A 13,367-nucleotide genomic window follows, 5' to 3' on the forward strand; every position below is an offset into this window, starting at 1 on the left:
ATATCTCATCAATATAATTTATTTTTTTATAAAATTAATAAATTTAAAATTTGATTTTATTAATATTAATGGTTAAGTTACATTATTTTTTCTTTAAAAATAGAAAATTTGGATCATATATAATACTTAATATCCATTAATAATCTATACATATACTTATATATAAGAAGATTTTTCTTTAAAACCGTTTTTTTACAAAAATATTTTTCCGTTTTATCCTTACATTAATATTTTATTTTATTTGGGTTATTCCATATTTTGTAATTACTAAAACAATTATCAGATCACTAAATAATTTAACTCCATATTTCTGGGTTAATCTTGGATTAACCTTTCTTTAATTGCTCTTCCCTTTAACTCTTTAATTTAAGTGCAGAATCATCTGAAAATAAATATTTTTTGGAAAATGAAAAGGAGGCAAAAGAAAGATAAATTTTGCCAGATTTTAAATTTTTTAAAACAAAAAGAATTTGACAAAAAAAAGAATAAATTAATAGAAAAGTTTATTGTTTGTTTGTTTTTTTGTTAGTTTGGAATTTTATAGATAAAGGTGTTAATTATTAAGGTAGTGTTTTTAACACGTTAAAATAAATAATTAATATTAATTTAAAATATAAGTTGTTGAAACATTTATTTTCCGATAAAAATGATATTTTAATGTAATATATTTAATATGTTAAAATAAATAATTAATATATTTTGATGTCACTATTTACTATTTTGTGTGTGTATCATTTGGAAGTAAAATTCAAAATAAAAGGTAATAAAATATATTTTTAATTTAATTAAGAGAATAAAAATATATTTAATTCTTTAATGAAAAAACATTAATCCAATACAATACAAGAGATTTCTCTTCGTTTTTTTATATTTAGCTAAATCTCTTTTTTCTTTTATTAGTTGCAAGTTCAAACTCCTGATATTATGAAGAGAAAATACGAGCAAAGCTGAATTTATTTACTTTTTCTATTTTATGATTAAGATTTATTTTAAATCCAAAATCCAAGAAAGCTATGTGTCTTATGAAGCAGATTGAATTTATTTTAAGAAAAAGAAATGTTGGATTTAATGCTGTTGAATTTTTTATTATATAATTGTATTATTTTTTAACTTCAAATAAAAAATGCTGTAATCCAAATTAGATCAAAGTAGATAACTTTTTCACCAATAATCTCAGTGTATTAACCTTTTATTTATTTTCCTCTCCACAGTCACATTTCCTATCTAAATTCTTGTTACTTTCATGATGGTGAAGAAAGGTTTGGGATTAACAACTAAAATAAATCAAATTTCACATTTTAAGCAAGTTCACATTAAATCTTTTTCTCTGTTTTTTTTTCAAAATTCATGCAAAATTAAGCAACCAAGAGAATTTCTTAGTTTTTGGTTGGATGATTTCTTTGTAATTTGAGGTTTTGATAAAAAAAAAGTTTCATTTTCAAACAAAATTAAGCAACCAAGAATCTTAAACAAATAAAAAACTACACAAGAGCCAACTAGTCCACCAAGAAACCTTCTTCCTCCTTTTCTTTCAGAACTTGAGTTCACATGCTACTTTTACAATCATCAACTTGTATGAATGTAGCTTCATATAATAGGTTAAATGGAAGTCATCACCTTTGTTGAATTGATAAAAGTAAAACTTCCTCAGTTACCACAGACATGAAATCTAATGATCACTACAATTTCCCAAATAACCAGTAACCAACAACCAACTAGCAAAAGAATGGAAAAAAGACAGAGCAATTCACACACACCCAAAAGTACTCCAGCAGGGTGAAACTATCAAAATTGATTTTACAATTTATAACTAAAAAGACTCTAAGACAATGCACCATACATAAGATACATTCAGCTATGACAAGAATCTGTGTTTCACTCATAATTACCAATTCATTTAGCACCACTTGGTTGCTCTGATGGATGCTTAATGATGCCTAGTTGGCCACCATCCTTTGTTGCCAGAGTTGCAGCTTTGATCTCATTGCACTGATTAATGAATTTGCTAACCTCCTAGATTAACACAAATTGAACCCAACTTAGTAAAGAAATTCAACATTTACCAACAATTTCCCAGAAGATAAACACACCAAAATGCCCATTAAACTATCCCAAGAAACAGTATAAAAAAGGTCCATCCACAAAAACCATCAAAGTGTGATATAATCGTTCTAATGATCACTTAGAAACACAGAAAAAATATGAAAAGCAATCTCGAGAAAACCCTAATTTGCTGTTAAACAAGCATCCTCACCCCAGCACAAAGCATACAATTCAGAACATAAAATTCTCAGAACTATGAACTCCAAGAAGATAAAAACTGAGATCAGTAAAGAGGCTTACACGATCAGCATCCATTTCCTTTGTGACCTTGGATGGCTTCACGAATCTCTTTCCTGCGAAGAAAAATGGTAAGAGATTATTGCAAAAGATCTTACACTAGAAGGGGGAAAAATCAAACGTGGGAAACGATAAAACCTTTGCGATTAACAGGAGCTTTCCCATGACGATTGGGAGGAATCGATTTTTTCTTGGCTTTACCCTTGAAAAGATTCGCCTTCTGCGTCATTTTTCTCTGCGTCTGATTTTAGGGTTAGGGTTTTAAGTGCAATTGGTTTGGGAATTTTTTTTATGGCTGTGACACTGCATACACATTTTAAATTTGATTTTCGGGAATCTGAACTTTTCACGCTAATCTAAAATGCTGATAAAATTGGTTATTTTTCAAATAATTATTTTTTAATCTTAAAAATTATAAAATTAATTATGTTTTATCGCTTAAAAATTTAGGAATTAGTCATTAAAAAAATATTAATTTCTTTTCATTAATATCGTTCTTTGATAAAAAAAAAAAATACCGCAAAAAATTAGCACGTTATGAATTAATTTACATAATACATATTCAATTCAAAACATTCAAACAATAAATTTATTAATCTTTCTTTTTATATATAGTTTATTTTCATCTAGTATAAAAATTTAATTCATACATAAACTTATAAAATTTCATATTTAAATGTGAAACATTACCACTCATGATAAATTTTCATTTAAATCTAAGTATTTTACTCGTAATTACTTTACTATATTTTTTTACGTGATGATTAATATTATTGACTATTTGTGTCACAATATATCTTATACACCACCAAGTATTACATTTAATTTATTGATATATAATAAAATAAAACAATTATAACTGAATGTATAAGATTTTATTTTTATAGATTCTTACCAAATCTATAATCTTTCCTTGTCAATATTATGAATTTAATAAAAATTTATAAAAATAAATCAACAAATAAAAGTTGGCATGTTAGGTGATATATGTTTTATTTTATTCTAGATTTATTATTAATTATATATAAACTTTATTCAAGTGTCATCTATTTAAGACACGGGAACGATAATGATAAATTGAAATGAATTAATAGTTACTAAATAATAATTGTATATATTTTGAAAATCACTCATTAATCTTAGCACTGATTAAAGTAAATAAAAGAATAATTATTATTTTTTTAAAAAAAAATATACATCACTTATTCATTATTGTAGTGTGATATTTATGTTATTTAAAAGAAAAAATAATATAAGGATGACCTTGCAGGACGAATTATATTGACTGGCTCACTGATTATTGTGATAGATCATATTTTATTTTATACTATATAATTTATTTTGTATGATAATCATATTGGTTGAACAATTAATTTTAATTATATGTTTCTTCTATCTTATTTATTATTTAAATAAAATCAAAGTCATCAAAAAATATGAATACAAGAAAAATAAAAATAAAATATATATATATATATATATATAAAAAGATGATATGATGTTGTGAGAGTATTTTTTTTAAAGACGTAAAATGTAAAATTATAAATTTATCCTTATTTTTAAGGAAATAAAGTAATCAGTATTCTTGTCTAAATTTGGATGAATTAAAATTATTACTAATATAATCCGATATAGTTAAATAATTAGTTTTGAAAATTACAAGTTACTTCATAAAAAATAATTTACATGTAATTTTGAATATATATAAAAATAAATAATTTAAATATTCATAAAGTTAAATATTCTAATTAGAAAATTATTTTCTATTAAATATAAATAGTATTATTATATCTATAATAATAATAATAATTATATAATTTATTTATTATAAATAAATGTATATTTTTTTTATTAAAATTTGGTTTTATTATTAAATATTATTTTATTTTATTAAAATATTTGTATAGGTTAAATTTATTCAATAATTAATATTTGTAATAAAGTTTACTTTTTTATTAATAAAATATATAAAAAAGTCAAATCCTAAAATAAAAATCCATATATACTCCACATCTTTGCTTGTGAAAGACTAATCCACCAAATTACAACTTAAGTATGTAGTGATCCACTAATCATAATTATAAGATTATATCATTATCAAATTAACTACTTAAGGTACAATATTTGCGTACAATTTTTTTTTATCAGCAAATGAATTAATGAATAAAAACGGGACACTTCAGGGTGTCCCAACCCTTATACAAATCTCAATTACACAATTACAAAAACTAAAAACATAGAATTACTCAACCAAAGACATAAGATTTGTTCCTAAGACAACAAAACATGAAACAGCTAAATTCCTGCTCTTGATTATGCACAAGCAGCAGGATTTTCTAGAACTACTCTTCTCCAATTCTGAATCTTCATAGGTGATGTCCTCCCTATCAAGCAAACCAAAACATCCCGGTAGTTATAGAACTTGCCTCACCATTCCTCACGTCATGGAAATAAGACATTCAAGTTTAGAGAAGACAAATCATACATAATATTCCACATCTCTGATTGTAAGACTAAATCATATAAAATCTTTAACTTTATATCCAAGAATTAATTATGTATAATGATGTACAATAACGTACAATAATTGAATTGTGTATAATTTAATAATCATTATTTTTTCAATAACGAGAAATTGACCTAGCATTCTGCAAAACAAAGAAGGTTAAAATTAACAAAAATAACGTTTTTGACTCTCTATTGTAATACTTCAAAATTCTTTTTGTATATAAAAAAATGTTTTCTGAATTACCCTTGAGGATGATGCAAAATCCCGATCAGAAGTTCGACTGCAAGGGCCGACGCAATAGGAGCCAGCCCTGGTCGGGTCACCGTACATGTTCAAAGTGCGGTTGGATGTTGACTGCAGAAAACCATTATGAATTAGTTATAATACATTTAGTTTACATTAGTTCAAATATCACACACAATGCAACACGAAAATTACGTCGGTTGGCGCAACAACATCACTGTAGAAATAACAGTCCAATCTATGCTTTCCATTTACATCATTTACTGGCTTATCAACAGATGAAGAATTAACAATTTCAGCATTGAAGTTGTGGCTTGTCATGTCTTCAAGAGAACTTTTTTTTGTTTATCACAAATTAAACCTTAAACCATAAACCTTCACTATAAGCATGACAATAGAATTTGCTTAACACTCACCATAAGCATGCGTGCGACCTAGCATCCAACTATGCCAGCTCCAAGAGGAAGACACTTCATGGAAATAAGGCATTCAAGTTTAGAAAAGGCAAAGCATGCATAATACTCCACATCTTTGGTTGTAAGACTAATCCATATAAAATTCTTAACTTTATATCCAAGAATTAATTACGTATGACGTACAATAACGTACAATAGTTGAATTGTGTATAATTTAATAATTATTATTTTCTCAATAACGAGAAATTGACCTAGCATTCTGCAAAACAAAGAAGGTTAAAATTAACAAAAATAACGTTATAACCCTAAACATGATTATCTCGGTTTCATTTAAAAATGTGAATAACGTGTTAAGCATTGATATAAATAGTTAAATACAATTTAAACCAATCAAACCTTGTTAGTATTGGCACATAGAAGTTTTGGGAGCCATCGACTTTCCCTTATATCGCTAAAAAAAACTGAATCGTGAATCTCAATTAAATCACGCAACCTTTTACCATCATCAAGTACACTATCGCGTTCCTGGCTGTGAAAACGAACAAGGTAGGTGAAGGAAAAAATAAGATTATCAAATATAGCAATTTGACAAGACATACTGTCTCGTTTTATTTTGTTTATTCTTTACTGATAAAAAAACAATTTGACATCAAAAGAAGTCTTGTGACTTAATAAGCTTTAAATTCACCACCCTTAAGACAGTCATTCAATTAAGACAGTCATTCAAAGTATAAAGAGGCTAAGGGTTAGACATAGCCACCCTGTCATTGTCAACTAGAGTTATTTTTTGAACACCCCATGTTTTCAAGAGAACTTTTTTTTGGTTATGACAAATTAAACCTTAAATCATAAATCCTAAACCTTCACCATAAACATGACAATAAGATTTGCTTAACACTCTGATGAGCATATATTTATTCACACTCACTAGCCTTATTCATAGATTATTGGACTATAATAATAAATAAATCCATTGTTTTAATTAATATTCTTATAATTGGATTTATTTGAGCCTTAACTATTATTATTGTTAATTTTGTGTTTTTAGAGTAAATTATCCAGAGGGAGCATCTACCTTTGTGAATGGGCCAAATATGCAAAAGTCCAAGTTGCTTCTTGAACCAAAACAGAAAACAAATTTTGAGGAGAAGAAAGAGAAAATAAAATTTACAATATCTCAGAAACAGAATTGGAAGCAAATCTTCTGCAAAATACAAGAATTCTAGAAAGATAGAAACTTGGAAACGGTTAACAAAATATAAACTACAATATTCTCTCAAGATCCTTGGAGCAGAAAAGCCTATAAAAGGACACAAGCATAAAGGAGAAAAGGAGGGAGATTCATAGGGTTTTCTTAGTTTATTTTCTTCTTAGTAATTCTTTTGTTTTGCCTCCGCATGGAAAGCTAAACCTTTTTGGTTGATTCTTTTGTAATTCCCCATTGAGTTCTGAGGTTTTGTTCAATAAAAGTTTCGGTTTTTAATTCTCTATAGCAGTTGTTTTTATTGTCTAATCTCCTGGAAAACTGGTTTTTGTGAGAGGTTGTAGTTGAACGCATGATTGAGAGTCTTCCTTATCTTAAACTTTGGTTTCTTAGTTAGTTCGCATTGTTCTAATTAATTTCTTGGGCGCATGATTCAAGGGAGAGGAGGTAAGTATTCCCATGGAGTATACGCATGGAACAAAGTGGGTATTGATTAAACTAGTAGACGCATGCTTTAATCAGATCGGCGCATGTTCAATCTGGTTTAGTTCTGTTGAAGGATTGAGAAAAGATTAATCTTTAGAGAACCTGCCATTTTTATCTTTATTGTTATTGCTAACTTTTATTGCCTGCAGATAGATTTTAAACCCTGATCAACTGATTTTACTATTGGATTCGTTGGGAGACGACTTGGGGACATTTTTCCACAATTATACTATCATCTCTCTAGTGTTAGACAAGTCTACGCTAGAATCATATTAATTTGACAGCAAAACGACAGCTATCACACTCACCACCATAAGCATGCATGCGACCTGTCATCCAAGTGTGCTAGTTCCAAAGAGAAGACACTTCATGGAAATAAGGCATTCAAGTTTAGAGAAGGCAAAACACGCATAATACTCCACGTCTTTGGTTGTTGTAAGACTATTCCATATAAAATTCTTAACTTTATATCCAAGAATTAATTACGTATAATGACGTACAATAATTGAATTGTGTATAATTTAATAATCATTATTTTCTCAATAACGAGGAATTGGCCTAGCATCCCTCAAAACAAAGAAGGTTAAAATCAACAAAAATAAGGTTATAACCTAAACACGATTATCTCGGCTTCATTTAAAAATGTGGATCACGTGTTAAGCATTGATATAAATAGTTAAATACAATTTAAACCAATCAAACCTTATTAGTATTGGCACATAGAAGTGTTGAGAGCCATCGACTTTCCTTTGTATGGGTAAAAAAAACTGAACCGTGAACCTCAATTAAATCACGCAACCTTTAACCATCATCAAGTACACTGTCGTGTTCCTGACTATGGGATGTCCAAGAATTAGTATAGCCATAACAATACCTTTTGCATCTTGAAAATGAACAAAGTAGGTTAAGAAAAAAATAGGATTATCAAATATAGCAATTTGACAAGACATACTATCTCCTTTTATTTTATTTATTCTTTACTGATAAAAAAAAATTTGGCATCAAACGAAGTCTTGTGAGCACTGCTGGAAATATCCGTTTTAAACTTTTCACAGCAACTGTAAGCTTTAAATTCACCACCATTAAGACAATCATTCACAGTATAAAGCTGACTCAATAGGTTAGACATAGCCACCTTGCCATTGTCAACTAGAGTTATTTTTCGAACACCCCGTGTATTCAAGATTTTTGGTTATCACAAATTAAACCTTAAATCATAAACCCTAAGCCTTCACCATAAGCATGACAATAAAATTTGCTTACCAGTCACCATAAGCATGCGTGCGACCTGACATCTAAGTGTGTCAGCTCCAAAGAGAAGACACTTCATGAATTCAAGTTAAGAGAAGGCAAAGCACGCCACCTCATGAGCTTTAAATTCAAATCTGCAGCAGATATGGCCAATCTGAATGAAAAAAGAAATTAAAACCAATAATACAAAACAAAACGATAGAAATAAAAAAAAAAAAATAAGAAGGCATTTTAGGAATGAAAAGAAGGAACAAGTGAGAGGGAAAGAGAAGAGAGATCAGGAAGAAAAATGCAGGCATTAATCTGGTTGGATCCATGGACTGTGCAAGGCTTATACACATAGAAGATTTTCTACCCTGATTAAGTTCCCATCAACTGCACTAGACACCGTGTCTTTCCACCCTATATAGTTACTCCTTCCAAGTTAAAAACCAAAGGAAAAAAATACAAAGGCATATCAATAAGCAATTAGTAGTTACACAATACACTATCAATGAAACTTTACCTTGTGGAACTGTTACCAATGCTTATGCTTCACCAAGACAACTTCATATCTGCAAAACCACGGTTCTCTCTATAGCAGAAAAATTGAACTGAGTTGAGATTCCACCTCAGAAATAAGTGCTAAGAAGTTGCGGAGAGGCTATCCAGGATTATTTGGGAGATGACATGGGATCATAAAATCCAAAAAGAATCTGCCAATAGAAACTGGTAAATTTCATGAAAGTGCATCTATAGATTCACATTCAAAAAGAACTTTTACAAAGACTACACTTAAATATGCCTTTATTACCCTTTCGATCCTTCTAGTTTGGCTGGTATGCAATTTTGGATTCAAGTTTAGAAAAGGCAAAACACGCATAATACTCCACATCTTTGGTTTAATCCATATAAAATCCTTAACTTTATATTCAAGAATTAATTACGTATAATGACGTACAAACTTACAATAATTGAATTGTGTATAATTTAATAATCATTATTTTCTCAATAACAAGAGATTGGCCTAGCATTTAAGTATTGTTTAGGTCTGAACCCTACAAATACCTCACAGTCAGATTTAAGATTCTAGAAGTAAAACAAAAATACCAATAACCAATCAAGACTAGTGTATCCTGCAGATCAAATTAGTAAAAATCATTATTTAAATGAAATCAAATATTTTAAGTTATAAAACAATATGCATGACATTGTGCTATCATTGTTTATAAAAACAAAATTTGATTGGTGTTGGAAAAAACGGGTAATTTTCCCATTAAAACAAAACCCTAACAAAGCTACCCGACAAATAATATTGAATAAACAGAGCGGAATAATAAAAGATATAAAAAAGAAAAAAACACACCAAAAAATTGTTAACGAAGTTCGGCCAATATAACCTAATCTCTGAGCACAACTGCAACAACTCGCTTTTATTATTATGGGAGAAGATATTACAAATTGGAATATATAACAGTGAAGGAAGAGAGTTTAATTTATAACCCTCAAATCTCCTTCCCAAACAATGAACCCACCGATGTGGGACTTGGGATTAAGCCAAAATCAACAAATCTCCACCTTGGCTTAATTTCAAGTCCCACCTAAAACAAATCTTCTCAAAACATAACAAAAAACAAACTTTGCAGTGCTTCAAATTTGCGCCTCTGGGCGCCAACTTCAAATGTGCAAGATATTAACCAAGTCTAGACAGTGTTCAAACTTGTATCTGCAGGATTGTGTGAATCTTTTGGAGAACAATTTCCTATTCTTCGAGAATCTCACGCACAAAGTGATAGCGAACATTAATGTGTTTCGTCTGTGCATGAAAGACTTGATTCTTTGCTAAATGAATAGCACTCCGATTGTCAAAATATAACTCAAGTTGTTTCTGACCAACTCCCAAGTCTTTAAGCAACCCATGAAGCCAAATTGCTTCCTTCACAGCCTCTGTAATCGCCATATACTCTGCCTCTGTCGTAGACAAAGCCACCGTAGACTGCAAGGTACACTTCCAACTAACTGGCGCTTTTGCTAAAGTGAACAAATAACCAGTTGTAGATCATCGCTTATCCAAATCACCTCCATAATCAGAATCACAATATCCAACTATGCATTGACAAGGTGATTCATCTTGCTCAAATGTCAATCCAACATCTAAGGTATTTTGGAGGTACCGTAGAATCCATCTCACAGCTTGCTAATGTCCCTTGCTCAAATATCTGGTCTCGTACACACCATTGCATACATCAAGCTTCCAACTGCATTTACATATGGGTCTTTCGCCATGTATTCTCGTTCTTCATCAATCGTCGAAGATAAACGACTACTCAATTTCAAATGAGGAGCAAGTGGGGTACTTACAGGTTTTGTATCTTCGTGTATACCAAAACGTTGTAGTACCTTCTGCAAATACTGCTTCCGTGACAGCCAAAGTTTTCCCCTCTCCCTGTCCCTGTTTATCTCCATGCCCAGAATCTTCTTGGCTTCCCCCCAAATCCTTCATCTCGAACTCTTTACTCAACTGAGCCTTTAACTTGTCAATCTCAATTTGGCTCTTTGCTGCAATCAGCATATCATCAACATATAAGAGTAAGTAAATGTAGGAACCATCTTCAAGTCTGCGCAAATACACACAGTGATCATATTTGCTTCTCTTGTACTTCTGATCCTTCATGAACTTATCAAATCGTTTGCACCACTGTCTCGGAGATTATTTCAGTCCGTACAACGATTTGCTAAGTTTACAAACCCAATCTTCTTTACTATCAACCTTGTATCCTTCTGGTTGAGTCATATAGATTTCCTCCTTTAAATCACCGGGTAGGAACGCGGTCTTTACATCAAGTTGAGCAAGCTCCAAATTCAACTATGCTACCAAGGCCAACAAAATTCGAATGGAGAAATGTTTAACAACTGGAGAAAATACCTCATTATAATTAATTCTCTCCCTCTGAGCAAAGCCTTTAGCAACCAACCTTGCCTTGTAGTGAACATCTTCTTTATTAGGAAATCATTCTTTCTTTGCAAATACCCATTTGCACCCAATTGCCTTCTTACCTTTTGGTAATTGTGCCAGCTTCCACATCTTGTTCTTCTTCAAAGACTGCATCTCCTCTTCCATCGCACCTGCCCAATTACCACTCTCTGAACTCAGACTAGCTTCTGGGTAAGTGGATGGAATGTCATCAATAACTGGAAGTGCATAGGCAACCATATCCATGACACGAGCAGGCTTATGAATATCTCGTCTCTGTCTTCTAACTGCAATTGGCGCTGATTGCTGTTGAGATTCTTGGGTAGGAACCTCTTCCTCATCTGACTCTTCTTCTGCCATAGGAGAGTCACTTGTGGTATTTCGTGTTGGGATCACTACTGTCGGCTCAAACTCCACCTGCTTCCGGGCACACTCCACCTGTTGTGGAGTACTATTATCTCCTTCTGGATTTACCTTCTTTAACATGGAAGATTCATCAAAGGTAACATCCATGCTGATAATCGTCTTTTTTGCCTCTAGACACCACAAACGGTATCCCTTCACTCCAGGACTAAAGCCCATGAAAAGAGCCTTCTTTTCCCGTGGATCCAACTTTGATTCAATCACATGATAATATGCAATAAAACCAAAAACATGCAAAGAATCATAATCAGTTGCAGGTTTTCCAGACCATACCTCTAACGGGGTTTTGCCATCTATAGCAGATGATGGCAAACGATTGACGAGATGTTGAGCGTATGTCACAGTCTCAGCCCAAAACTCTCTGCCTAACTCAGCATTAGACAACATACAACGAACTTTCTCCACAAGTGTCTTGTTCATACGCTCTGACACCCCATTTTGTTGTGGTGTTTTCCTAACAATGAAGTGCCAAACTATGCCACAATCTTGGCATACCTTCAGGAACGGATCATTCTTGTATTCTCCTCCATTGTCTGTTCGGAGAACCTTAATCTTCCTTCTTGTCTGGTTTTCAACTTGAGCTTTCCACTTAAGGAAAATTTCAAGCACATCATTTTTGTTCTTCATAGTAAACACCCAAACTCTCCTGGAAAAATCATCCACAAAAGTGACAAAATAATAATGCCTACCTTCGATTGACGGAGTCTTGCCAGGTCCCCACACATCTGAATGCACATAATCCAGAATACCCTTGGTATTGTGAATTGCAGTGCCAAACTTCACTCTTCGTTGTTTTCCCAGAACACAATGCTCACAAAATTCAAGTTTGCAAGCCTTCATACCTTTCAACAATCCCTGCTTGGTAAGAACTTGCAAGGATTTCTCTCCAGCATGTCCCAACCTCATATGCCACAACTTCGTTGCCTCAACATCCTTCTTAGAGCTAGAAGTTGTTGTAGCTATTGTCCCCACCACTGTACTACATTGATAGTAATACAGACTGTTCGTCCTCACGCCTTTCAACATCACCAGTGCTCCTAAAGTTGCTTTAAGAATTCCATATCGCATCGTCACAACTAGGCCTTTAGATTCTAAAGCCCCCAATGAGATGAGATTCTTCTTCAACTTTGGCACGTACCGTACATCTCGCAAAATTATGGTGGATCCATCATGATCCCGCAACTTGATTGAACCTATCCCAGCTGTCTTACATGGATTATCATTACCCATGTAAACAACCCCGCCATCAAGTTCTTGAAATTCAAAGAACCAATCCCGAATGGGACACATATGATAGGTACAACCTGAATCCAATATCCACTCATCTGGATACGATGATGCTGAAAGCGAGACAATTAAAGAGATATATGATTCCACATCACTTTTTCCTTCTGCAACATTTGCATCTTGCGGAACCTTCCCTTTCTTCTGCAGTTTTGGACAGTATTTCTTCCAATGTCCTTTCTCATGACAGAAAGCACACTCATCTTTGGCAATGGCTCGACCTTTAGACTTAGACCTCCCTCTTCTCCCCTTTGTCTG

At 31.8% G+C, this 13,367-nt stretch overlaps 1 protein-coding gene across 1 annotated transcript; it reads right to left on the reverse strand.

The window, feature by feature from the left end:
* Positions 1–1,599: 1,599 nt before the first annotated feature.
* On the reverse strand, positions 1,600–2,666 carry LOC137826733 (uncharacterized). The gene is made up of 3 exons (XM_068632846.1): positions 2,479–2,666; positions 2,344–2,396; positions 1,600–2,013 (listed from the first exon to the last, which is right to left on the reverse strand). Exons 1-3 carry the CDS (start codon positions 2,567–2,569, stop codon positions 1,894–1,896), a joined length of 264 nt encoding a protein of 87 aa, XP_068488947.1. The 5' UTR covers positions 2,570–2,666; the 3' UTR covers positions 1,600–1,893.
* Between the last annotated feature and the right edge of the window lie 10,701 nt (positions 2,667–13,367).

Source organism: Phaseolus vulgaris, chromosome 11 (genome assembly GCF_000499845.2).
Source record: "Phaseolus vulgaris cultivar G19833 chromosome 11, P. vulgaris v2.0, whole genome shotgun sequence".
Taxonomy (NCBI): domain Eukaryota; kingdom Viridiplantae; phylum Streptophyta; class Magnoliopsida; order Fabales; family Fabaceae; genus Phaseolus; species Phaseolus vulgaris.